Raw genomic sequence first — 27,135 nt, 5'->3', positions numbered from 1 at the left:
GCAGGAGAATCGCTTGAACCCGGGAGGCGGAAGTTGCAGTGAGCAAAGATCGTGCCATTGCACTCCAGCCTGGAGAACAAGAGTGAGACTTCGTCTCAAAAAAAAAAAAAAAAAAAAAAAAAATTAGATTCTGACCCTTTTGATTATTTTCGGTTCACAGCTATAACTGATTAGAAATTAATTTTACAAATAATAAGAGTTTCTGACTTTTCCTCCAGCTAATTTATATGCATGAGTTATATAAATCTATATTAACAAATATGAACAAAACAAATGTATATAAGCATAGTTGGAAATAGGATTTACTCAAAAACATGGGGATTTAACATTAGTCATTAGAAAAAAGAGGAAAGGGAAATAATTTATCTCAAGAAAGCACTATCCAGTCCTTCATATGGAGACAGAGCAAATACTGAGAGTTACACAACATCAAGAAAAATAAACATAATTAGCAGTTTGATGACAGCCTGGGGAGTCTAGGTTGGATCCAGGACAGCTTGTTTTGACCTCAACACAAAGTTCTTTTGTTTCTCTCATTCCCAACCTTCTTTTTAAAATAAATGCTAGCGTGAAACATTTTTTTTTTTTTAGACTGGGTCTCACTCTTGCCTAGGCTGGAAGGTTGGAGTACAGTAGTGTGATCCCAGCTCACTGCAGACTTGATTTCCTGGGCTCGAGCGATCCTCCCACTGCAGCCTCTTGTGTACCTGGGACCACAGGCATACACCACCACAGCCAGCTAATTTTTTTTTTTATTATCTGTAGAGATGAGGTCTCATTGTGTTGCCCAGGTTGGTCTCAAACTCCTGGGCTCAAGTGATCCTCCCACCTCAGCCTCCTAAAGTGCTTGGATTACAGGCCTGAGCCACTGTATTCAGCCCACATGAAACTTTATTACCAAAGGTTTTCAATCCTTACATTTGCCAACAATGTCAATTACATAACTCTCCCCAACTGTTTACTTAAAAACACTTCACCACTAGCAAATAAATATACTCTTATCTTGATGCATTTGTTACATTTCAGATGGACAAACTACATAAAAATATGAAATTATAATATTCGGCATTTCTATTAATAAAATTATTTCCTTAAAAGACCCCAAACAGCTCTCCCTCTCCCCACGGTCTCCCTCTGATGCCGAGCCGAAGCTGGACGGCACTGCTGCCATCTCAGCTCGCTGCAACCTCCCTGCCTGATTCTCCTGCCTCAGCCTGCCGACTGCCTGCGATTGCAGGCGCGCGCCGCCACGCCTGACTGGTTTTCGTATTCTTTTGGTGGAGACAGGGTTTTGCTGTGTCGGCCGGGCTGGTCTCCAGCTCCTAGCTGCGAGTGACCTGCCAGCCTCGGCCTCTCGAGGTGCCGGGATTGCAGACGGAGTCTCGTTAACTCAGTGCTCAATGGCGCCCAGGCTGGAGTGCAGTGGCATGATCTCGGCTCGCTACAACCACCTCCCAGCCGCCTGCCTTGGCCTCCCAAAGTGCCGAGATTGCAGCCTCTGCCCGGCCGCCACCCCGTCTGGGAAGTGAGGAGCGTCTCCGCCTGGTCGCCCATTGTCTGGGATGTGAGGAGCCCCTCTGCCTGGCTGCCCAGTCTGGAAAGTGAGGAGCGTCTCTGCCCGGCCGCCATCCCATCTGGGAAGTGAGGAGCGTCTCTGCACGGCCGCCCATCATCTGAGATGTGGGGAGCACCTCTGCCCTGCCGCCCCGTCCGGGATGTGAGGAGCGTCTCTGCCCCGCCGCCCCGTCTGAGAAGTGAGGAGACCCTCTGCCTGGCAACCGCCCCGTCTGAGAAGTGAGGAGCCCCTCCGCCCAGCAGCCACCCCGTCTAGGAAGTGAGGAGCGTCTCCGCCCGGCAGCCACCTCGTCCGGGAGGGAGGTGGGGGGGTCAGCCCCCCGCCCGGCCAGCCGCCCCGTCCGGGAGGGAGGTGGGGGGGTCAGCCCCCCGCCCGGCCAGCCGCCCCGTCTGGGAGGGAGGTGGGGGGGTCAGTCCCCCGCCCGGCCAGCCGCCCTGTCGGGGAAGTGAGGGGCGCCTCTGCCCGGCCGCCCCTACTGGGAAGTGAGGAGCCCCTCTGCCCAGCCAGCCGCCCCGTCCGGGAGGGAGGTGGGGGGGTCAGCCCCCCGCCCGGCCAGCCGCCCCATCCGGGAGGGAGGTGGGGGGGTCAGCCCCCCGCCCGGCCAGCCGCCCCGTCCGGGAGGGAGGTGGGGGGGTCAGCCCCCCGCCCGGCCAGCCGCCCCGTCCGGGAGGGAGGTGGGGGGGTCAGCCCGCCGCCCGGCCAGCCGCCCCGTCCGGGAGGGAGGTGGGGGGGTTAGCCCCCCGCCTGGCCAGCCGCCCCGTCCGGGAGGTGAGGGGCGCCTCTGCCCGGCCGCCCCTACTGGGAAGTGAGGAGCCCCTCTGCCCGGCCAGCCGCCCCGTCTGGGAGGGAGGTGGGGGGGTCAGCCCACCGCCCAGCCAGCCGCCCCGTCCGGGAGGGAGGTGGGGGGGTCAGCCCCCCGCCTGGCCAGCCGCCCCGTCGGGGAAGTGAGGGGCGCCTCTGCCCGGCCGCCCCTACTGGGAAGTGAGGAGCCCCTCTGCCCGGCCAGCTGCCCCGTCCGGGAGGGAGGTGGGGGGGTCAGACCCCCGCCCAGCCAGCCGCCCCATCCGGGAGGGAGGTGGGCGGGTCAGCCCCCCACCCGGCCAGCCGCCCCATCCGGGAGGGAGGTGGGGGGGTCAGCCCCCCGCCCGGCCAGCCGCCCCGTCGGGGAAGTGAGGGGCGCCTCTGCCCGGCCGCCCCTACTGGGAAGTGAGGAGCCCCTCTGCCCGGCCAGCCGCCCCGTCCAGGAGGGAGGTGGGGGGGGTCAGCCACCCGCCCGGCCAGCCACCCCGTCCGGGAGGTGAGGGGCGCCTCTGCCCAGCCGCCCCTACTGGGAAGTGAGGAGCCCCTCTACCTGGCCACCACCCCGTCTGGGAGGTGTACCCAACAGCTCATTGAGAACGGGCCATGATGACAATGGCGGTTTTGTGGAATAGAAAGGGGGGAAAGGTGGGGAAAAGATTGAGAAATCGGATGGTTGCCGTGTCTGTGTAGAAAGAGGCAGACATCGGAGACTTTTCATTTTGTTCTGTACTAAGAAAAATTCTTCTGCCTTGGGATCCTGTTGATCTTTGACCTTACCCCGAACCCTGTGCTCTCTGAAACATGTGCTGTATCCACTCAGGGTTGAATGGATTAAGGGCGGTGCAAGATGTGCTTTGTTAAACAGATGCTTGAAGGCAGCATGCTCCTTAAGTCATCACCACTCCCTAATCTCAAGTACCCAGGGACACAAACACTGCGGAAGGCCGCAGGGTCCTCTGCCTAGGAAAACCAGAGAACTTTGTTCACTTGTTTATCTGCTGACCTTCCCTCCACTATTGTCCTGTGACCCTGCCAAATCCCCCTCTGCGAGAAACACCCAAGAATGATCAATTAAAAAAACAAAAAAAATAAAAAAATAAAAAAATTTAAAAAAAAAATAAATAAATAAAAGACCCCAAACAAAAACCAACTTACTTTTTATGGAAAAAAAGGTTCTTCAGAAAGAAAAGAAATGTTTAGAATTAGTTGTTACCATTTTTCTTGGTAACAAGTGAGGTTAAAAGCCTCTCTCGCAAAACTAAATATAATCCCTTAAGGATTGTCCAGATGAGATATAGTAGCATAAAGATTATTTTGAATTGAAGACATCTGAGAATGAACAAATACAGGAAGAAGTTTTCTCTGGAGTTCCCTTATCTGTCTAAAAATAGATCCTCCCAAAAAGAAACTCAATTGTCATAAATCCCCTCCCAGAAGTTTCATCAACCAGGAATGATTTCATCTAATCAGGGAGAGCAGAGGAAGTCAGTACTATACTCAGGCAGACACTGTTACAAATCTTCCACTTATTCTCATAGGACCCATTTATCTTTGAAGTCATGTGTTCTTCCAGAAGTGCCCCTCTGCTCCTCCCTTTCACCTATTAGGGTGGTATAATGTGCTCTCAAATCTCACCACTGCTTTGGGCATTCACTTCTTTCTGTGATGCTCCTGTGAGGCAGGGAATTAAAGAAAGAAAAATAAAATTAAAAAGAGAAATAAGCTTTCCTGTATTAGGATGACTTATCCCAGAGGCAGCAACAGGCACAGCCCAGACCCAGAAAAAGTCTTGTTAATACTATCTAAGAAGCCAGGACACAAAGGAATGTGCTCTGGGACTCTCCCAGCACTCCCTCAACATAGAGAGGAGAAAAACAAATTTTCCTTTCTCTTATGGTATGAGTGTATAGATTCCTGTTCTCTGTAACTAGTAACTTCAAGTATTCTGTTTTATCTAAGCAGGGGTGGAGTGAAGGTCATGAGCCATCTGAGCAGGCCTGAATTATGGCCACCTGGGCACCACAGTGAAGGTCATGGAATAAGCTGTGCTAGGCACTAGAGAACAACCTAGATAACAGACATCTAGGCTGCATAGCAAACATGTGTAATGCTGAGTTATGAACCTGTCACAATTTGATTCACTGTCTTTGTTCTGCCTCTGTACCCTTACTTTCATGCCACTACGCTTCATGCCACTGTAAGCTTGTTTCAGGCTAGCCCACCCCCTTGTGTATAAAAGTCAAAAGTGCTGTCTTTGTTCTGGGCCCAGTTTTTGGATGTTAAGTCTGCTGGGTCTGAGTGCACTCAATAAAGATCCTCCTGTATTCACCTGAAGGTCTCTGTGGTCCTCCTAATTCCCGCAACACTTGTGCATATAAAATTAAAAGTTGGCCAGGCGCGGTGGCTCACGCCTGTAATCCCAGCACTTTGGGAGGCCGAGGCAGGCAGTTTGCCTGAGCTCAGGAGTTCATGACCAGTCTGGGCAACATGGTGAAACCCTGTCTCTACTAAAATACAAAAAAAAATCACCGGGTGTGGCGGCATGCACCCGTAGTCCCAGCTACTCGGGAGGCTGGGGCAGGAGAATTGCTTGAACCCGGGAGGGGGAGGTTGCAGTGAGCCGAGATACCACCACTGTATTCCAGCCTGGGAGAGAGAGCAAGATTTCGTCTCAAAAAAAAAAGAAAAAAAAATTAACACATTTGTTTATGTCTCTTCTCCTGTTAACCTGTCTTCTATCTTTTGTTACAGCCCTCATCCCCCAGCCACTGAGATAAAATTTTTCCTCCCCTACAATTCCAAGTGTTACTGAAGGATACTGTGAAAGGAAGACTGTTTTCTTCAAGAAACTACTCTTCCAAAGCTATACTGTAGCACTGAAATTGAGGATACTTTGAATACCAAATGGTTTACTTAAAATAGACTGGTGATGCTAGACTATATTTTCAGAGATTTAAAAGCCTTAAGGCTCCAAATTATAAAAGACAAAAATTATTGACATTTATTGACAACATCTAACAGCATTAACACACACCTAGTAAATATTGTACTTCCTTAAAACTTCAGCAAACGTGATAGACTAAGATTTATGGAATGGTGATTGATCCTGTTAAAATAACTTCTCAGTTTTTCTTTTTACAGTCTTAGTACATGTAACATCATAAGAAATACATATTTGGTTTCTGCCCTGGCTCCTGACCTAATTCCTAAAACCCTTCTAATTTCAAGTAACAGGTATGAGAGGAGCACCTTCTGTTATAATATTTGTCTTAATCCCCAGTTCCTGACATAAGAACTTCTGAGACCCTTGGAATCTCCAGTAGTGATAAGAGTGTCTTTTGCATGCCAATGAGATGACTGTTGAGAGGTGAGCTATCCCTAGACAGCTTCAGAATGGGGGCTGGTTGTCAGAAAGACCAAGGCACTTCTGACAAAGGCATGGTTAATGAGTTCGCACTTTCATCCCTACCCTTTCCACCCCCATATCCAGGGAAGAGAAAGAGGCAGATTAAGCAAATCACCAATGGGCTGATGACTGAATCATGCCTATGTAATGAGACCTCCACAAAACCCCTGAACAACAGGGTTCAGAGAGCTTTCAGATTGGTGAATGCATCTACATACTGGGAGGGTGGTACACCCCAAAACTCCACAGGGACAGAAGCTCCTGTTCTCAGGCCCTTCCCAACTTTGCCCTTTGTACCTCTTCATCTGGCTATTCATTTGTATCCTTTATAATATCCTTTATAATAAACTGGTAATAGTAAATACTTCTGTGAGTTCTATAAGCCATTATAGCAAATCATGGAATCTGAGGAGGGGGTTGTGGGAACCTCTAATTTGTAGCAAAGTCAGTCAGAAGTACAGGAGGCCCAGGGATTGTGACCAGTGTCTGAAGTGGGAGCAAGTTGGTGGGAATGAGCCCTTAATCTGTGGGATCTGTGCTAACTCTGGGTAGTAGTGTCAGAACTGAATTAAATTTTAGAATACAACATCCATTGGTGTCCACAGAATACTGGAGAATTGCATGGCATGGAAAACCCACATTTGGTGTCAGAAGCTTTGTGAGAAGAGAAACAGTTTTTCTTTAGTACAGTATCTTTGATCCTTTTAAGCTGATTTAGAGCTTGGGAGACTGATGGTCTAAAAGCAATCTAGAAATAAAAGATTTACCCACCAACTTATCTATACAAGAATATATCTTTCAAGTATTGTTCTTCACAGAAAGCAGATATATAGTGTTTTAAAGTTAGAATTCTATTTGCCCTCTTTATATAAGAAAGTCTTTTTTTCCCCCAAAGATGACACACATTTGTTAATTCTTTCCCTAGGCTGCTTAGTTGGATGTGCATTTACTATCTCTAGATGGGTAGGACTTTTCATTTAATAGAGGAAACTGTGATTTATGTAACTTAGAAATGTGAATGTTAGATTTTATTTTAAATTATCTTTAATTAGCCCAACATATTAAAGCTATCCTGCTTCATGGCAAGAAAATATCAGAGAATACTCTACAATGGGAATAGAGATGTACATACCCTTTATTGATGTTGAACTGTTAATTATAGTTGCTTCATTCACTAGAATCATTGCTTGGACGTATTCTGTTAAAGACAGAAAAACAGCATCACCATTACCTTTATTCATGGTGCCAGCTACTGTGCTAAACAATTTACATATTTTATCTCATTTAATCTTCACTATTCCTCTGAGAGGTTAATAGGACTAACTGCATTAGAGACAAAAGAAACTGAGGCTCAGAGGTTAAGCTATTTATTCCAGGACATTCAGCTAGGAAGTAGTACAACTGGATTAGAATCTAGATTTATCTGACTCATGAAGGATTGACAAGGAACATTAAAATGAAAAACAGTGCCAATTTTTTTTGATAAACACATAATAATAATGTCATAAGAACATCCAGAAAGTATTAAAAATAATCTGGAGAAAAATTTGCTTCAAAACCATATGTCCTGATGGATTGAAGGAGGATTCCATCTTAAAGTCTTACGTTCTACAACCAACCAGGGTTGACAACAAACAAATAGAAAAAAATAAAAACTTGGATTACTGAACTAACTGCCTATGTAGAACACAAATTTTGCTTTCAGAAGACTGGTAGAGTAAGTTCTGTTTAAAGCAGGCAAAATAAAGTTATATGTACTTTTACACATACATATGAAAAAACTAGTTGTCTCTGAATGTGGAATAATTTTTCCTTGTTATATTTTTCTATAAGTGCCAAATGTTATATAATGAGCAGATGTTACTTTTGCAACATTCCCCTAAAAAAAAAGATAAATGAGGGAAAAAAGTAGCTTGAGATAAAAAGAAATTCAGTAGGTATTATTCAAAAGTAATTACATCCATCTACTTTTACAAACAGCAATATTGGAAATAGAATGATACTGTACTGCCAGAGAGAAATATTTAGTATTAAACATATTCAGAGTTTTTATTGCTTCATACCTTTATTGGTGGCAGACCCATCTTTGATCTTTTGTTTCAGTGACTGCAGCACATTTTGTACTTGTTCAAAAATGAAGTCCACTTTTCCATCATCTTCTAGCTCCATCCAGAAAGTTTTTGCATCGCCTAAAATAAAAATAAGTGACTAGCCTAAGAGCTAATAGAAAAATACTATAATTTATCTAAGAACATGTTATAGTACAATCTACTTGGTTTCTAAACAAGATCAAGACTCATCTGGTCTATCATTTTCCTTGAGGAAAATATTTTAGTAATGTTTCCTTACAAAGAGCTAGAAACAATATGATCTAAGTGTCTCACCCATTTCTGTTAATTTTTAAAATATATATTGAAAATTTTAGTGACACTTTCTTGACTAGAAAACAGAAGACTTCACTGGAGAGTGGTTGTGGGGTATATGTATAGATTATACATGCACTTTAAAAAGTCTTAGGGGTATAATCTCCACCGAGTGTGGTTTCAGAATGAGACAACTCAATGGCTGCTGAAATAACAAAATGTCCAACAATACTGCTTTTTAAAAAAGTCTTCTATATGTTTAATTGCATGAAGCAAATTAATGTTTAAAGTTGTACAGAGAAAGTTACATAAATGAGCCAACATTTCTGATGCCCAGTAAGCTAATACTTCAAAATTTTCCTAAAGAAACAATCCTTTCAAAATTGAAAATATAAGAAAAACAATTATAAGTTGTCAAAAGCTAAATCTCACTTCGCGTTTAAAAGTAACAAAAATACCTACAATGCTAAGCATAATTCATTTATACAATGTTACAATGTATAAAATTATTTAAAATTAACTAATAGTGCCTATAAGCAAAGGAAAGACATCGTAATAATTGCATTTTAGAAAGGTCACTGGAGTAGGCACAGGGAGGATTAATGAGTAGACAGTCCAGGTGGCTTACAAAAAATACATTTTCCCTAACACAAATTAAACGCAGAACCTCCAAGTTTGGCAAAGAAGGGAGAATCTGCATAAGGGGCTTAGGTATCAAAGTCTCAATTCCTGCTGGGAAAGTCACCTTTCCCAAAGGGGACTTCTGGCTAATTAGTGCTGCTGCCAACATAGTGGCCTCTGGAGGGGTGTTGTTTTCCTATTAATACTCTGGCCTGATGTATACTATGTAAGACTAAGCTTACTTTTAATTCCCCATAGCACAGCTCAAACAAGATTTCAAGATTTTAAACAAGAGCAATGTGAGAGGACAAAATGGATGAGAACTGGTGCTTAAAAGGCAGGTAGGGGCATGACATCGAAGGCCCTATGTGCCATGCTAAGCAACTTTTATATGGAAAGCTACCCAAGAGGTATAAGGATCTTATGATGTGATTAGTTATGTTTTCCAGAAAGATCACTCAGGTAGCAGTGGGAGGAGTCATGAATGATCTCCACTTTTTTGCCTCAGGCAATCATATGGACAATAATGCTATTCATTAAGGTATGAATAAAGGTAGAGGGACAGGTGGCAAATTTAAGTAGTAAGAGGCTCTCCGAATAAACTGGATGCGTAGGCTCTAGAGTAAGATCTGGTTCAGAAATACAAATTGGAGTCATTAATGTACAAATACTTGCTGATGCCATAGAGTAGATGTAATTCCATAGGGAGAACATACAGAATAAGAAGGGTCTTATGTAGAACATCAACAATACAAGGAGAAGGAACTATAGAGACTGAGGTGGAAGAGAAACCCAGGAGAATAGTATCTCAGAAGCCAAGGAAAGAAGAGTGGTGATTAACAACCTAGGCTTTGGAGTTCAAGTGTAGTTGGGTTTGAATACTAGTTCTGACCCATTTATTAACTGTGTGACCACATCTATAAAATGGAAATAACAAACTGGGCACAGTATCTCAGGCCTGTAATCCCAGCACTTTAGGAGACTGAGACAGGAGAATCACTTGAGGCCAAGTTCAAGACCAGCCTGGGTAACATAGCAAGACCTCTCTACAAAAAAATCAGCCAGGCGAGGTGGTACATGCCTGTAGTCCAAGCTACTCAGGAGGCTGAGGCGAGAGGATTGCTTGAGCCCAGGAGTTCGAGGCTGCAGTGAACAAAAGGAATTCATCTTTCATTGTGGAATTTTAGAGAACAATCAGCTTAATGAGGAAAATATTTTGTGAAGCAGGGCTTTCTCAGGGTGCCGGAAATCATTAGTTTTTTCACTGATAATCAACAAAAACCACTTTTAGGCAAAATTATTTTTCAAAGCACTTCATAGATTATTGTTAAGTTTCCCTTCACAGATATGAGTCAATACCTCTTACTAGGGATTTATCTTTATTAGAGGTGGACATTGAGATGTATTTTGAAGTATTTTCAAGTATTTTGGAAGTATTTAAAAATAGCTTTTGGTAACATTAAAGTATTCTGGAATCACATAAAATTTTGTCCTGCACTAAGGAAAAAAAAGCTGTGATGCTGAAAGACAACAATCAAGACTCAATGAATTTTTGTTTTTTTTATCATTTAAAATTGTCTTAGAGGCTAGGTGTGGTGCCACCACACCTCATGGGAGGCTGAGGCAGGCAGATCACTTGAGGCCAGGAGTTTGAGACATGCCTGGCCAACACGGTGAAACCCCATATCTACCAAAAACACAAAAAAGTTAGCTGGGCGTGGTGGCACACGCCTGTGGTCCCAGCTACTCGGGAGGCTGAGGCATGAGAATTGCTTGAACCTAGGAGGCGGAGGTTACAGTGGGTTGAGATTGCGCCACTGCACTCCAGCCTGGGTAACAGAGCGAGACTCTTTCAAAAAAAAAAAAAAAAAAAAAAAAGTCTTAGAAATGCCAATACATGCTACTAAATTATTCTGGTAGGAAATACTTAAAATGAGTTATTAAAAAAAAAAAGTCTTAGAAATCCCAATACATGCTACTAAATTATTCTGGTAGGAAATACTTAAAATGAGTCATTTAAAAAGTAAACAGAGTAAATGCTCAATCTTGGAACCAATTAATAAAAAACAGAGCGAGACTCTTTCAAAAAAAAAAAAAAGTCTCAGAAATGCCAATACATGCTACTAAATTATTCTGGTAGGAACTACTTAAAATGAGTTATTTAAAAAGTAAACAGAGTAAATGCTCAATCTTGGAAATGATTTTGAAAAAAAAAAGGACACTGGTAATATAATTTAAAAACACAAAGCCAATCAAAGAAAATACTGAAACTGCTTCTACAATAAATGAATGTAACTAAGCAATTCATATTTATTTGTTCTGGGTTTTAAATAAATATGTTGTTCCTTATGACTTCCTTATTATCTCATATTGCTAGGTTTAATTCTCATTAAAATGGCACTTGTTCCTCATGTCTTCCTTCTTGATCATTTTTCTTTGTCTTCTTGCTATGGAAGCCCTTAACCACGGTAATAAGAGATAACCAAACTTTCCGATAAATGAAACTAATAGATCCAGTTAACAACTTCTGTGCACAAGGAGACTAAATGAGTATCACAAGAAACATCTGGGAGACTTCGGTTTCGACTGTAGACATAGTTACTACAATACAAACAATTTTAGTTTCTTGCTCCTGATCTTCACTTCTTTCTGCATTGTATGCATGCTCAGCATTATAACCTAAAACTAAATATTTCGGTATATTTTACTAGAAGATATTTACAAGGAATACTGGAGCAGGTACTTGAATTGGAGATCAATTCAGCATACTAATATTACCGCTATTTGCCCCCAGAAATGAAGAATACCATCTGATAACTTTATTATCTGTTCAAACTCTCTTTTTTATTTAGCCAGTTATGACTATTCATTGCAAGACTATAACCATGAGGCAAGAAGTGTAGCAGCCTTGTAATGAAGGACGCTAAGTACATGGTATAGTTATACTATGTCTACCAATCTCACTTTAGACAGTCTTTGTAAACAGACAATGCTCATGAATAATACTGATCTGAATTCATTTGCTAGCCAAGTATTTATGAAATACTTACCAAATACATTAATAATGACCTCAGTACACAGAAACATATGTAGTAAGGGGCTTTAGGGTATTGGTCTAGAGGAACTCTAAGGTATCTTTGAACCTGTAATTAGCAAAATGTGGTCTGTGGACCCCTAGGACTCCCCAAATCATTTCAGAGAATACACAAGGACAAACTATTTAAAAAATAATATTAGGACATTTGCTGTTTTTATTATATTGACAACTGATAGTACAAAGGCACTGGTGAGTAAAACTGCTAGTGACTTAGCATGAATCAAGTTAGTGGCATCAAACTATCAGTAAGTGATAGTTCACTTACTATTGTGATCTTCACCACCAATTTCATCTAAGTATACCTTTAATGAAACAACATAAGTTATTACAATCATTTGTACAGCCATTATAGTACAATGGCTGTCTCAAGGAAAAATACTAGTGGGATTGTCCAACTTGTAAACTAAACTATCTAGTTTTTTGTTTTGTTTTGTTTTGTTTTTTAATGAAAACCATTTTTACTTGAAAGAACCACTGATAAAACTGTAGTTTTCCAGACTTGAGTGTTTGGCATATGAGCAAAGTGAGCCTATCACTTGAAGGACAAAACTAACAATATTTGTTGCTAATGACAAAATTCAAGCTACAGAATGAAAATGAGAATTTTGAAAACCTTGTATCTGCCATGGCAAACCTGAAAGTTTCTGAAGAGTTAACCATTTTTAAAATGAGATCAGTAGCAATATTAACAAATGTGATTTTAAAATTATATGATTAAACGTGTCAACATTTGGAAGATCTGCATAATTCACTGAACCAATATTTTACAAGTGGTCAACACATGATGTAAAATCATACATGGTAAAAGATCTACTCAAAGTGCAAGATAGACCAATGGATTTTAATGTAACAGTGTAAAAATACTCAATGATATGTCAGACTCCACACTCCAACTAACCTTTAAGGAATGACTACCTGCTGAGTTTTGGAGTCAACAAAGAAAAATATCCACAATTAGATGAAAGGCTATTGAAATACTCTTCCTTCTTCAGCTTCCTGTCTGTGTGAAGCTTGTCTTTTATTCAGTTCAACCAAAGTAATATAACACAGAAGACTGAATGTAGAAGCAGATATAAGAATCTAATAAGCCAGTTATTAAAGATATTTCTAACAATGTAAGACAATGTTATCCTTCTCACTAATATTTTTGCTTTAGAAAATAGTTTCTATTTATATTTTCAACATGTTGGATTTATTATTATCTTAAAAATAAGCCAATTAATATTTTTTGAAACTTCTTAGTTTCAATTTCTATTACAGTAAGTATCAACAGACGTTATGCACATAAACAAAAGCTCTTTGGGGTTTTAAATACTCTAAAGAGTATAAAGTCATCCTGAGACCAAAAAAAAATTGAGAACCACTGGCTTAGATCACAGCCTGGTGAAATCAGTACTATGATCTGTATAACAATCCATACATTACAACTATGTTAAAAGCACCGAAACTATTTTGTATGATACTATAATTATAGATGCATGACATTATGCAGTTGTAAAAACCCACAGAATTTAAAGAGTAAACAATGAACTTTAATGTATGCAAATTTTAAAAATCATTTAGGACGTCAGGGATCTCAGTAAGGAATGCAGACTATGAAGAGAATCTAACTGTATTACAAATGTATAAACAACTTCACCAAGGGCTGGGTGGAAAAGGTATTGACCTAAGTAACTTTGGAAATGAGTGGAGTCTGTAAAAATAAAGGCAAAAGTAACTGCACATACTTACTTACTTACTGTACTCTAGTTGATAAAGTGTTTTCCTACCTGGGGATGGGTTAAAATTCTATTTTTATTTATTTTTTTTGAGATAGTCTTGCTTTGTCACCCAGGCTGCAATACAGTGGCACGATCTCAGCTCACTGCAACATCTGCCACCTGGGTTCAAGCAATTATCATGCCTCAGCCTCTGGAATAGCTGGGATTACATATAGGCATGTGCCACTTTGTATTACTATTATTATTATTTTTTTAAGTAGAGACAAGATTTTGCCATGTTTACCAGGCTGGTCTAACTCCTGGCCTTGGCCTTTCAAAGTGCTGGGATTATAGGTATAAGCCATGGTGCCCAGTCAAGGGTTAACAATTCTGATACTGCTACATATATATACTGGAATTGAACAATTAAGTAAATGGATGGTGGGTGATGGGAACTAAGTTTTTTACTACTGGAGTGAGAGCATACAGATAAGGTGAGGAGACTAAAATGATCCACGTGGTAATAGATTAGAGTTGGAAACATCAGCGTAATTTCATGGTTAGCTTAAGGCAGATACAAACAGTTACATATAGAAATATTTATAGCCGCGAATTGTGTATATATAAGTTAGTATATACACATATATACTTCATTGCTTTGCCAGCTGAAAGGGCCTATAAACAAGGACACTCCAGTAACAACAAATACACCTATCATTCAGACCTTGGTTTCTAATACCATTTTCCAATAAAAATATTGACAGGTTATTCAAGAAATGGCTCACTCTAAGATGGGTAAGAAATACACGAGATCAATCTAGAGCAATCTTTGAGTGCCAAAAGGGAAGTGCTATAAAACAAAGACAAATAAAAAATACCTACACTGATGATGGTATATCAAAGGGACACAAGAGCCAACTGAGCAGGACATAGTGGTTCACGCCTGTAATCCCAGCGCTTTGGGAGGCTAAGGCGGGTGGATCACTGGAGGTCACGAGTTCGAGACCAGCCTGGCCAATATGGTGAAACCCCCATCTCTACTAAAAATACAAAAATTAGCTGGGCGTGGTGGCACACACCTGTAATCCCAGCTACTCAGGAGGCTGGGGCAAGAGAATTGCTTGAACCCAGGAGGCAGAGGTTGCAGTGAGCCAAGATTGCGCTGCTGCACATGAACCTGGGCAACAGAGTGAGACGCCATCTTAAAAAAAAAAAAAAAAAAAAAAAAAGAGCCAACTGAAAGAGCTCCCAATAGCCAAACCCTGGACAATTTGAAAAACAAAATAAATAAAGCAGTACTGGCTTGTAACTCAAAGTATAAAATAAATAGCCATGAGTCCATGCTGATATAAATGATTAACTGAATAAATAAACAGGGAAGAAGAGATAGAGATAAATCTCCCCTGCAGAAATATTCCAAATATAATTAACGTAGATATTCCACATTTAAGGAGGGGGAGCATAAATCCCCACTCCTTAACTGTGGGCTACCTTTAGTGATTTATTTCCAAAGAGTATAGCAGGGAATGGGAGAAAAAGAGTAACTTTACAGTGGAGAAATTTGATACCACCACCTACATTAGCCAGCTCAAGCTCCGTTGATCAAGTTCAATATCAACTCTGAGAAATCATGCTGACAGCACGTACCCTTGATATGATGTGATGAAAATGACATCTTACCTCTGAGATCACACTCCCCAAAACCCATCGCTCCAGTCAAATTATGGAAAAACATCAGACAATAATTCCAACAGAGGGGCATCTTACAAAATATTTGGATACAAAATCCCAAAAAAATAAAAAACAAGTCTCAGAAACTATCACAGCTAGGAGGAGCCTAAGCAGACATGACAAATAAATGTAATGTGGTGTCCTGGATGGGATCTTGGAATGGAAAAAGACATCAGGTAAAAACTAACGTGAATACACTATGGACTTCAGTTAATAATAATGTGCCAATATTGGTTCATTAATTGTAACAAATGTAGCATCCAAATGTAAAATGTTAATCATAGATAAAGCTGAGTACCAGGTTTACTGGAACTCTGAAATCCTCTCAATTTTTCTGTAACACTAAAAGTATTTTGGCCAGGTGCAGTGGCTCACCTATTTTGGCCAGGTGCAAGTGCTGTAATCCTAGCACTTTGGGAGGCCAAGGCGGACAGATCATGAGGTCAGGAGTTTGAGACCAGCCTGACCAACATGGTGAAACCCCATCTCTACTAAAAATACAAAAAATTAGCTGGGCATGGTGGCACATGCCTGTAATCCCAGCTACTCAGGAGGCTGAGGCAGGAGAATCCCTTGATCCCAGGAGGCAGAGGATGCAGTGAGCCAAGATTGTGCTACTGCACTACAGCCTGGGTGACAGACAGAGACTCCATCACAAAAAAAAAGAAAAAAAAAAAAGGTTTCAAAAAAGTCAATTTTTTCACAATTAATGATAAAGACAGTCAAAATTGGTGGCTATACAAGAATAAACCCTTAATTCCCTCTAATTCAGAAAAGTTCCTCGCAATGCAAAACCTTGACAATTCCACATCAGCTTACATTGTCTATATACTTTTATACTTTTAGATATAAAGTGTAACAGTGTGTTCTTCAACCTACCATTTTTTTCTCCCATCTTTTGATGTCGCTTATAAATATAAAATGCTTCAAAATTAGGTTTATCAAATCACTTTGATTGCAGAATATCACTGGAATCCAACTGTGGTCTCTATAAAATTTGCAGTCCTCAGACAAAATACATCATTATACCATTCTAAACCTGGTATCCTTTGATACTTGAATTTTCAAATAGAAATTGTGGCTGAAGAAACTTTCAGAAATGAGTGACAGTCCAACCAAAAGACAAGTCCATGAATCTTCTCACGTGAATATTTGTAGTGGTATCAGATCATTAACATTATCTTTTTAAAAATAAAAACCAACTCCATCTTTTGGTCCACAAAGGGATGAAACATTCTGTAAGGAAAACAATAAAGAATAGTGCATATTTGTAAAGGACCATATATACATATAAGGAAATAAGATATTGTTATAACAGCTTGATCTTCTAAAACAGCATGAAACATTACAAAAAAACATAAGTTATCTGGAAAAAATATGTAAAGTATCAAAATTAGAAATATTAGAGAAGGCCCACCCAATCCTATCACCCATATTTAATATATTTGTATTTACATTACTATCTCCATTTTATAAGTCTTTTATAAAACTTTTAAAAAGGGGATAATACTAACTACCTCACAGGTTGTTCTGAGGACAAGACTTAATTACATATAATGTGCCTGACATATGAAAGATTCAAGGAATACTACCAATTATTGTTATTCTTTCAGAATGTAGTTTTAAAACAAAAATTTGGATTGTAGTATATTTAATTTTTTATAATCTTTCATTAAAAACATTTCCTGCATTTTCCTCCATCACTAATATTTTTGTATAATACAACTGGCTGTATAACATACTTTGGTCAATAACGCATACATTATAGTACATTAAATATTTTAATAATTAAATTTTAATAAAAATATTAATAATATAAACCTCTATATTCGATATTTAGATTGTTTTCCTTTATAGATTAATTTTTAGTATAATAAATAATGCTAAAATAAATATACTTTATACATATCTCTGGCAATTTCCCTAGGATAACATATCTGGAGGTAGAATAATAGGTCAAAAATAGATCAACAATTTTAATTCTCAAGATGTTAGTCAAGATACCGTAAATTCTTCTGCCACTTCCACACCAAACCATGGAAATGTTAGGAGATTTAAAATATATATATATAGCCATGCTGAAAACAAAAAGGGAACTCTCTAAGGGCCAAGTCTGTAAGGCCCTTCTGGGGAAAGGAAACAGATGGGAAGCTATAGAGATGATGGCAACCACAATCACAACAGCAAAACGATGGGCAGGAATCCTCTCAGAGGAGATTAATGCACAACTAAGAGTCCTCAAACATCTGAAGAAGGCTACACTATGAAAGAGACTGAGCTAAAGAAGGAAATCTCATCCATGAAATAACATACAATTTTGAAAAAAAGCCAGTTAGCTATCTTGGATATAAAAACAGTTGTTGAAATAAACTCAACAGATGACTGAATGACAGAACAGACTAACATGAAGAGCCAGTTAGTAAGCTGGAAGACTGAGTTGAGTAATTCACCAAAAACACAGAGCAAGGAAACAAGAGGAGGCAAAAAATTGAGAAAATGGAGAAGAGGCAATAATGACCAAGAATTTCTCAGAACTGGAAAACACATAAGCAAACTGAATCCACTGAGTACCAACCAGGATAAAATTCTTAACACACATCGCTAGACAAACCGTGACTAACTTCAGAATATCAAAAACACAAAGTCTTAGATGTTTCCAGAAAAATGTAGATTATCTAAAAGGAAGGTGTATTAGACTAGTAATGAGATTTCTCATCAGAAATGTCAGATGCAAAATGTTAAAGCAAAGTCAGTATGAACCCAGAACTCTATATCCAGCCATCTTTCCATACTAAAGATGAAAAAAAGACATTTACAGGCATTCAAAGAGTCACTCAGAGACTGTGAAAGAAATAAGTATCTGATGATGAAAAATGAACCTATAAGAAAGCACTGAGGTATAAGTAGCAATAGTGAGCAAATAAATTAGTAAAACACATTAATGTTAAATATAAACTGAATTTAATAACAAATGAAAGAAAAATTCTTAAAGATATCATGAGAGATTATGTTCTTTTCTGGAGGAGAGATGGAAGGGATTGTTTCAAGATGAGAGAAAGCAAAGTAGAAGCACGCTAAATTCTTCTTTACAGGGGCCTTATCAAAACTGACTAAATGTACACTTTGTTAAGAAAACATAAATTTAAGAACTGTGAAATGTAAAGTTAATCAACTTAAAAAAAAACTGAACAAAGAAAACTTGGGGCTAACCTCAATTAAAAATAAAAGTGATCCCAGCGCTTTGGGAGGCTGAGGTGGGTGGATCACCTGAGGTCAGGAGTTCAAGACCAGCCTGGCCAACATGGCGAAATCCCATCTCTACCAAAAATACAAAAATTAGCTGGGTATGGTGGTGTGTATCTGTAATCTGGGCTACTTGGGAGGCTGAGGGAGGAAAATTGCTTGAACCTGGGAGGCAGAGGTTGCAGTGAGCCGAGATCACGCCACTGTACTCCAGCCTGGGCAACAGAGCAAGACTCTGTCCCAAAAAACAGGTGGAAAAATAAGATATAAAAGATACAAAGAGAAGCTTGTTAAATAATGACAAGAATAAGGCCAAAATATGTCAATAATCACAATAAAGGTTAATTACCTATTAAAGGGCAGACTCTCAGATTGGATGGCAAGCAAAACCTAGATATGATATTTTAAAATAAGAGACTCACTTAAATTACACGAAATGTCACAGCAAGGCTGAAAACGAAGAGACTGGAAAAAGACTCTGCAATTATAAGAAGAAACGTATCAAATAAGAGTTGAATATGAAAATCAATAAAAGACACAAATATTTTATGCTGACAGAACAATTCACCAGATTTAATATTCATGAACCTTTATGTACAAATAACATCACTCTGAAATATATAAAGCAAAATTAAAAGGAAAATGCACAGATCCACAATTTGGTGATGAAGTAACAAATCTAAGAAACTGAGATAAAGTGGGTAAAAAACCAGAGTATAAAGGATTTAAATGACAAATTAACAAGCTTAATACAAAAAATGTACAGAACCCTGCACCCAACAGAAAATACTTCTTGTGGGAGGAAAAGCATGAAATTTACAAAAACTATTATGAGACCAAAAGGAATTATCAACAAATTCCAAAAGACTGTTTACACAGAGCATAGTCACTGAATGTAGTAAATCAACCCCCCACCCCATACTACCTGCGGAAATTAAAAAATCAAATTTCCCAAATAATGTATATGGTTTACAGAAGAAATCAAAGGAGAAATTTAAGAACATTTAGAAATGGTGATCGGTTGAAGTGATACATTTCAAAGCCTGAAGGATTTTGCCAAAGCAGCATGCCAAGAGATATTTAGGCCTTAAATAAATTTTACTAGCAAAATGAAAATATTGACTTAAACATTCAATTAAAGAAGCTGGGAAAAAAGCAACAAATAATAACAAATGAAGATAGATCTCTAGCTACTGAAGAGATTTTAAACATTTTAAAATTCAGACAGTTTTATGTCAATGAACCTGAGCACAGACGAACTGAACAATTTTCTAGGAAAATATAAATTACCAAATAGGCTCAAAACACTGAAGATATTACTAGAGATGTGTGCCACACATCCCCACCCCTCACTGCTAGTACACTAGGTCCATTAAGTTTTACAGATGAATTGTACAAAACTTTCAAAGAATAGATAATTTTTATTAAACACAAACCTGTTCTGAAGCAGGAAAAATATGGGAAGCTACTCAACTTTTTCTTAAGCAGTTACTCAATTTTTTTTTTATGAGATATGAAATTTTTTTCACTGCTAGTACACTAGGTCCATAAAGTTTTACACATGAATTGTACAAAACTTTCAGAGAACGGCTAATTTTTATCATATACAAACTGTTCTGAAGCAGGAAAAATATGGGAAGCTACTCAACTTTTTTTAATGAGATAAGTATAACCTTGACATGCAAGAAAAAAACTCAAGGCCCAAATCACTACTGGGTCTTAGACACAAAAATACTGAATAAAGGTATCCAGCAGTAGAATAAGAATGTATTACCAAAATAGTTTATCCCAAGAATACCTAAAAAGTTTAACATGAAAAGTTTATCAATGTGAATGCCTATATTAACAGGCAAAGGGAGGAAAACTATCACTTCATGCAGAAAAACAAAACAATTCAATATAAAATTATTCCATGGAAGGTGGGGAAATTTCCCTTAGCAAATTAGGAAAAAAGAGAACTTTCTTATTCTGATCAAGGCTATCTACCAAAACATCCTACTCAATGACAGCAAACATCATACTCAATGATGAAACATTCGGAGAATTTTTATTAGGCACAAGATGAAGACAGTTGCTATCACTGTTTTTATTCAATATTGTACTGGAAGTCTTAGAGAAATTCAGTAAGATAAAAAGAGGCCTAAAGATTGGCAGAGGAAAATCCATCTGTAGAACAAATAAGTTAACAAAAAGTCAAAAGCCAAGCAAGAAGCTAACAGAAAATGTTTTTAACATATTTTAACAATAGCAACAAAAAGGAGGCATAATTAACCATACACACCAAAGAGACTTCTAAAAATACAGTATCGAGGACACATAAAGAACTTAAACAGGTTTTTAAAAAACTATAGAAATGCATATAAATTATAGGTTAATAAACATAATAGACACTTCAATCTTAGATCACAGAATGAAAATTAAAATTAAAAGTATAATTTGCAGCCATCACTAGGCAAAAATGAACAAGATAATATCTCATGTTAGTCTAAACTGTAGAGAAACTTAACTCTCATAAACTACCTGTGGAACGTGTAAATTAGTAGAGGTATTTTTGGAGGCAAATTTAGCATGACCTATTAAAACTAAAAATGCTCACAACTTAAAACCAAGCAATTCCACTTTTAGGTATATATCCTCGAGAAATAGCACATGTGCACAAGAAAACACAAAGATTTTCCTTGCAGCATTTGTTGTATGGTGAAAAACTGGAAACCTAATGTTCTCAAGAGAATGGCAATAAAATGTGCTATATACAGCACACGTCAAACAAAATAGGATTTAACAACAAGACCAAAAAAAGAGACAAAGAAATGTTTTATATTAACAGATCAATTCAGTCATACACTGGAACACTATGCAGCAGGTAAAAGAAATGATCCATAAATAACATAATGAGCTATAAATAACATGTACAGGCTGCAAAAACAATGTCAAGAAATAAAGTTACAGAATGATGTAGTATGGTATTTTTCCACTAAAAAATTACAAATGTATATATTCACCTATATAGAATATGTAACAGTATTAAAAGGTGTAAGTATTAAAAAACACTTGAAAGCTCTGTACCAAAGTCTCCAGCGGGAGTAGGGAGGGAGAGGAGTGAGGGAACATTCCTTGTACAAAACTTTCAAAGAACGGAGAATTTTTATCATATACGAACTTTCAAGAAGGAAAAATACGGGAAGCTATTCAACTGTTTTTATAAGTATAACCTTGACACGCAAGAAAAAACTCAAGGTCAAAATCTGGATTGTGCTCTTTATCTACAAGGTACCAATTTTGTAAAAGAATGTAAAAGTGTACTTAATTTTTAAAAATTAAGTATATATAAATGTTCAAAAAGGAATTCATTTTAAAGCTTTTTATAGCATATTGTCAAACTCTCTTCCAGAAAGGTTCTACCAATTTATACTTCCACCTAAGCACACTCAGTAATAGTTTTATTTTTTTTTAGACATGAGGTCTATGTTGCCCAGGTTGGTCTTGAACTCTGGGCTCAAGTGATCTGCCAAAGTGCTGGGATTATAGATGTGAGCCACCCACCGCGCACGGCCATATTTTTTGTTTTTTTGAAACGGAGTCTCGCTCTGTCACCAGTGCAGTGTGCAGGGTGCAGTGGCGTGATCTCGGCTCACTGCAGCCTCTGCCTCCCGGGTTCAAGCGATTCTCCTGCCTCAGCCTCCCGAGTAGCTGGGATTACAGGGGCCCGCCACCACACGCCCGGCTAATTTTTGTGTTTTTAGTGGAGACGGGGTTTCACCATGTTGGCCAGGCTGGTCTTGAACTCCTGACCTCAGGTGATCCGCCCGCCTCAGCCTCCCAAAGTGTGGGGATTACAGGTGTGAGCCACCGCGCCCGGCCCATAGCTTTGTTTTTAAGCAGCTCTCACCAGCGTTCACACCTGAAAATTTGAAAACAACTGAACGTGCACAAGTAAAACATGTTTCCTGGAGAAAATCTGCAAAATACAATAAAGCATAAAGGAGAAAATTTAAACACCATCCCATCATCCAGAGACAACCGGTGTTAATATTTCAGAGAGTAAATGGGCTTAAAAAACTTTCCCCTTCTCACTTTTTCATTCTGGTAGAAAAATAAGTAAGCCAGTCTGCTTTGCTTCAATGTATGGTTCTTTTCGTTTCTAAAAACAGGCTTTAAAAACACGTTTACCATTTCCTCTCGGCTCCTTACGTTTTAATTGTAACGACAGAACCACGGGTTAAGTCACGCTTAAGAACCACGGGTTAGTCACGCTTCTAACTACTTCACGTGTTCTTATTTAATCCCCCTAACAGTTATGTGGGTTAAATTAGCAGCTCGTTTGCTGATGAGGAAGCTAAGGCATGTCATACCGTAAGTGGCAGACACAAAATAAGGAACCAGGCAGCATGGTTTCAGAGCCTATGCTTTGGTTACTCCATTTGACCTCTTCAAATTTACTCCTCTCCTTGGCCTCATGTGTTAGTATTTACAGAGCTCACTGCAGGTTTCCACATGCCAAAGAGCACAGTTAATTACACATCTTTCCTTACTTAATTACTTATTGGGCTGTGGCTGATAGCGAGTCAGAAGTGTTACTATCTAATCTGAACTCCGTGATCTTGGATGAATGACTGAACTTGCTGTATTTAAGGGCTCGTGTAATCTTACCTGTGAAATGGGCTAGTGGTTTAACCTTCAAGTTCTGCTTCTGGGTTTTATACTGCTGTTCATTTCCTGCCGCCCCTTTGACAGCCTCAGGTTCCCAGCAGCTTAGGAATCACCTCTTATTAAGGCTGCACCCTGAGACAGACAGGCTGAAATGGAGGTTGGAAACTCAGTACGCCCGCGGCCCCTTCTGCAACCAGGACTGCACTTGGGTGCCAGGAGAAGGGAGGCTGCAAGGGCTGGGGTCCAGCCCCTGCTCGGGCGGCCGAGGGCTCCGCGGCGTTTTCAGCTCCTCCGACCTCCCGGCTAGAGGAACTGTCGGGGGCCAGCCACGGCGGTGCCTTGGTTTCACCTGGCTCCGCTGCGTTTTCTACGCCGCCCGCCTGACCTGAGGAGTGAGCTCCTCCAGCTCCGTTGGCAAGGCTGGGTTCCTCCGCGGGTGGGGCTCTCCTCCGACGCCAAGCCGCCCAAACCTCCCGAGCGCAGGTGCCCTCTGGCCGGGAAGTACTTCACCATTTACTAGCCTTCATCTCAACCACAACAGTCCCGCCCCGCCTCTACCGGGGATGAGGGAAGGCGTAACCTCCGCCGGGGCCCAGGCCGACCTACCTAAACCAATCACTACATGGGAGGAGTCGGACGCCGGCCGTCCCACCACCCAGCCAGGAGCCCATTGATTGGTCGCACTCCCTACTGGTTCACGCCTCAGAGACTCGGCGCACTTACCGCTGGCACCGCAGTGGCGCCCGAGCGCGCCGCCTTCCGATTGACTGCTAGCGCTCTCGGCTTGTCTCGCGCACTCTAGCTGAGCCAATGGAGTTACTCGTAGTCGAGAGGCCGGCATCACTGGAGTGGTGGCGCAGCGGTTTCCTCCGGTAGGTGTGGGGCTGCCATCTTGTGTGTGGCTGGGACTGGGCTTCTTGGGGGTTGAAAACTTACATAGCGCCTGGCCGTAGTGGAGGGGTCCGGAGAGAACACTGGGGTAAAGGAGAGGCCTAAGGGAGGAGACCCAGCGCCTTCCCACTTGCGGAAAGGATGGGTTTCCTGGGCCTGAGTCTCATCCCTGGCTAGAGAGAGCGAGGAATGGTGGTGGTGGTGGTGGTGGTGATGGTTGTGGTGGTGGTAATAGTAGGGATCCCAGGTTTTGGTTTGTTCATCATTGTGGGGCTGGGCGGGGTCTTTGATGCCTTAACATTGGTTCCGGGGAGCTCTTTTAGTAATCTTTGTCTCGCAAAGATTCTGACCATCAACCCCCTTTGACAAAGGAGGCTAGCTGATGAACTGCCTGATTGAGAAAGGAGCAAAGCTAGTAGTGGAAGGGGAGTGCCTCTCTACTACCCTCAGGTTCAGAAGAGACCTCCTCTTCCGTCCTTTTCGAGGGAGCGGCTGCTAAACAGTTTGCTCTTCGCGGGGGTTACTTTACTAAGGCCATCCTTTGGTAATAGTGGGCGTCAAGTTCTGCGTTTGGGCAAAATTGTACATTAGCGGGCAGCCAAGCATTCCTGCAGCTGTCTTTTTTTTTTCTTCTTTATTTTAAGCTAGAAAGTGGTGGTCTTGCAGAAACGGGGCGTGAAGGAAGAATTTTGTCAAATCTTGATTTCCCCGATAACGATATGTTGAAGATTATAAATCTCTGGGTCTGCCATGACATGCTTGGTCACTTCATGGAGCAGGAGGAGGTTTTGTTAGGGAAAGCACCTTAATTTCTGAGCTCTTTTTGGGGTAGGAGGAAGAAGACAGGACTTAACCTTGTTTCCCTCCTCCTTTTTTTTTTTTTTTTAGCATTGTTGTGGATGGCATTGCATTGTCTTTCATTTGAGGGGAAAATGTATTGGATCTGAAGACCAAGCTGATGAAAGGCTAATATTTTGTGGTAGATTTTAGCAGTTTGACTTGCATGAAAAGAAAGCCGATGTATTATTGCCTTCAGCTTAGATTTCAGTTATTCAAGATTAACTGATGAACAACCTAATCAACAATACATGATAAAGACATCTCGCATCAGGAATACCAAAAAAACAAACAGCAAAATAATTGATGTTTGTTTGTTTGTTTGTTTTTTTGAGATGGAGTCTCTTGTCGCCTATGCTGGAGTGCAATGGTGCAATCTCGGCTCACTGCAACTCTGCCTCCCTGGTTCAAGCGATTCTCCTGCCTCAGCCTCCTGAGTAGCTGGGACTACAGACACTGGCCACCACGCCCAGCTAATTTTTGTATTTGTAGTAGAGATGGGGTTTCACCATGTTGGCCAGGCTGGTCTTGAACTCCTGACTTTAGATGATCTGCCCGCCTCCACCTCCCAAAGTGCTGGGATTACAGGTGTGAGCCACCGCACCGGGCCTAATTGATGAATTTGAAATTAATTTTGGGCAGGGATCCATGGCTTAATGTCTGTAAATCCCAGTGCTTTAGGAGTCTAAGGAGGGAGGATTCCTTAAGGCCAGGGGTTCGAGACCAGCCTGAGGAACAGCGAGAGCCATGTCTCTACAAAAAAAGCCAAAAAATAGTTGGGTGTGGTGGCATGTGCCTGTAGTCCTAGCTACTGAGGAGGCGGAGATGAGAGTTTTAGGCTGCAGGGAGCCAACCACTGCAGTCAGCCTGGGCAGTAGAGTGAGATCCCAACTCAAATATAAAACAAATTTTTAATTCCTTTTTTTATTGCAGAACCTTATAAAACCTAAGTTGCAAGAATTCAGGTATCAATAAAGTGGTGTTGATTTGGTAGCTAAAGTACGTGTAAGGAAAAGTTATCAAGATCAGCTAAAAGATCCTGGGTAAGAAACATCAATAATAGTAGGAGGTCAGTGCTAAATAATAATGCTGTTTAGCATTTAGATACAAATGCTAAGACATTGGTATCTCATTCACGGCATATATTAGATAATATAATTGTTCAATGAGTAAAAGAATCTAGTAATTGGGAGGTATGGATATACCTTTTTTTTTTTTTTTAGCCTAATTGAAAAATTATTGTTGAATCTGCTTTCTGGAAAACTTGACTTTCAATTTGGATTAAATTTATTATTGTATCCAATTTAAACATACAAATAATATTAAGGATAGGTTCGTAATCCTTGGCCTTTACAAAAAAATTTTAAAGACAGAAAATTTGGATAACTAAGGTGAGTCCTCAACAATAATGCTCTATTTGCCATTGTTTTCTTGAAGGCACATAAAATCTTTTTTTTTTTTTTTTTTTTTTCTGGAGACAGATTCTCACTCTGTTGTCCAGGCTAGAGTGTGCAGTGGTGCGATCTCAGCTTACTGCAACCTCCGCCTCCCAGGTTCAAGTGATTCTTGTGCCTGTAGCTGGGACCACAGGTGTGCGCCACCACACCCAGCTAATTTTTGTATTTTTGGTATAGACAGGGTTTCACCATGTTGGCCAGGCTGGTCTCAAACTCCTGACCTCAAGTGATCTGCCCGCCTAGGCCTCCCAAAGTGGGTACAGGCATCTTCTATGTAGTTAAAATTTAAAACTTCAAATCCTTACCTTTCTCTTTTGCCCAGCTGGGTAGCTTCAGTCTCCAAAATGCCTTTCCTTTTCATCTTTCTACTCTCACGGCCACTGCCTCAATTTAGCTACTATTTTTCTTTTTTAAAAAAACATTTTAGGCCAGGCATGGTGGCTTACACTTGTAATCCCTGCAGTTTGGAGGCCGAGGCTGGGATTGCTTGGGCCACGGAGATAGAGACCAGCTGGGCACCGTGGTAAAACGCTGTCTCTACCAAAAATACAAAAGGTTAGCCAGGCATGGAGCCATGTGCCTGTAGTCCCAGCTTCTTGGGAGGCTGAGGTGGGAGGATCACCTGAACCCAGGAGGTTGAGGCTGCAGGGAGATGTGATTGTGCCACTGCACACAGAGCTAGATTCTGTCTCAAAAAAAACAAAAAAAAATTTTTAAATAAAAAACATTTTATCATTTCTAGGAGCCAGGAAATTAAAAAAA

The 27,135-nt window shown here is 40.5% G+C and overlaps 2 protein-coding genes across 34 annotated transcripts in view; one reads left to right on the top strand and one right to left on the bottom strand.

Moving 5' to 3' along the window:
* SETDB2 (SET domain bifurcated histone lysine methyltransferase 2) overlaps positions 1–24,029 on the bottom strand; it is a 53,349-nt gene extending 29,320 nt beyond the window's left edge. For 3 of the 15 annotated variants that reach the window (XM_063697376.1, XM_055359841.2, XM_063697379.1), the window contains exons 1-4: positions 23,912–24,029; positions 7,847–7,972; positions 6,916–6,981; positions 4,013–4,048 (exon numbers count right to left, since the gene is read on the bottom strand). In XM_063697376.1, the coding sequence (XP_063553446.1) occupies positions 4,013–4,048; positions 6,916–6,981; positions 7,847–7,972; positions 23,912–24,029 (346 nt within the window). Of the gene's footprint in view, positions 1–4,012; positions 4,049–6,915; positions 6,982–7,846; positions 7,973–16,174; positions 16,532–18,960; positions 19,017–23,188 lie in introns of all 15 variants that reach the window. The other 12 variants (XM_055359844.2, XM_055359845.2, XM_055359843.2 and 9 more) reach the window with 12 other exon arrangements.
* Positions 23,919–27,135, top strand: part of CAB39L (calcium binding protein 39 like) — a 216,759-nt gene continuing 213,542 nt past the window's right edge. For 4 of the 19 annotated variants that reach the window (XM_055359856.2, XM_055359865.2, XM_055359870.2 and 1 more), the window contains exon 1: positions 23,982–24,060. The gene's annotated coding sequence lies outside the window, so the exon portion shown is untranslated. Of the gene's footprint in view, positions 24,061–27,135 lie in introns of all 19 variants that reach the window. The other 15 variants (XM_055359868.2, XM_063697384.1, XM_055359858.2 and 12 more) reach the window with 11 other exon arrangements.

This window comes from Gorilla gorilla, chromosome 14 (assembly GCF_029281585.2).
Source record: "Gorilla gorilla gorilla isolate KB3781 chromosome 14, NHGRI_mGorGor1-v2.1_pri, whole genome shotgun sequence".
Classification (NCBI taxonomy): Eukaryota; Metazoa; Chordata; class Mammalia; order Primates; family Hominidae; genus Gorilla; species Gorilla gorilla.
Note: the sequence above shows the minus strand (reverse complement) of the source record. Positions and strands in the feature narration are given on the sequence as shown.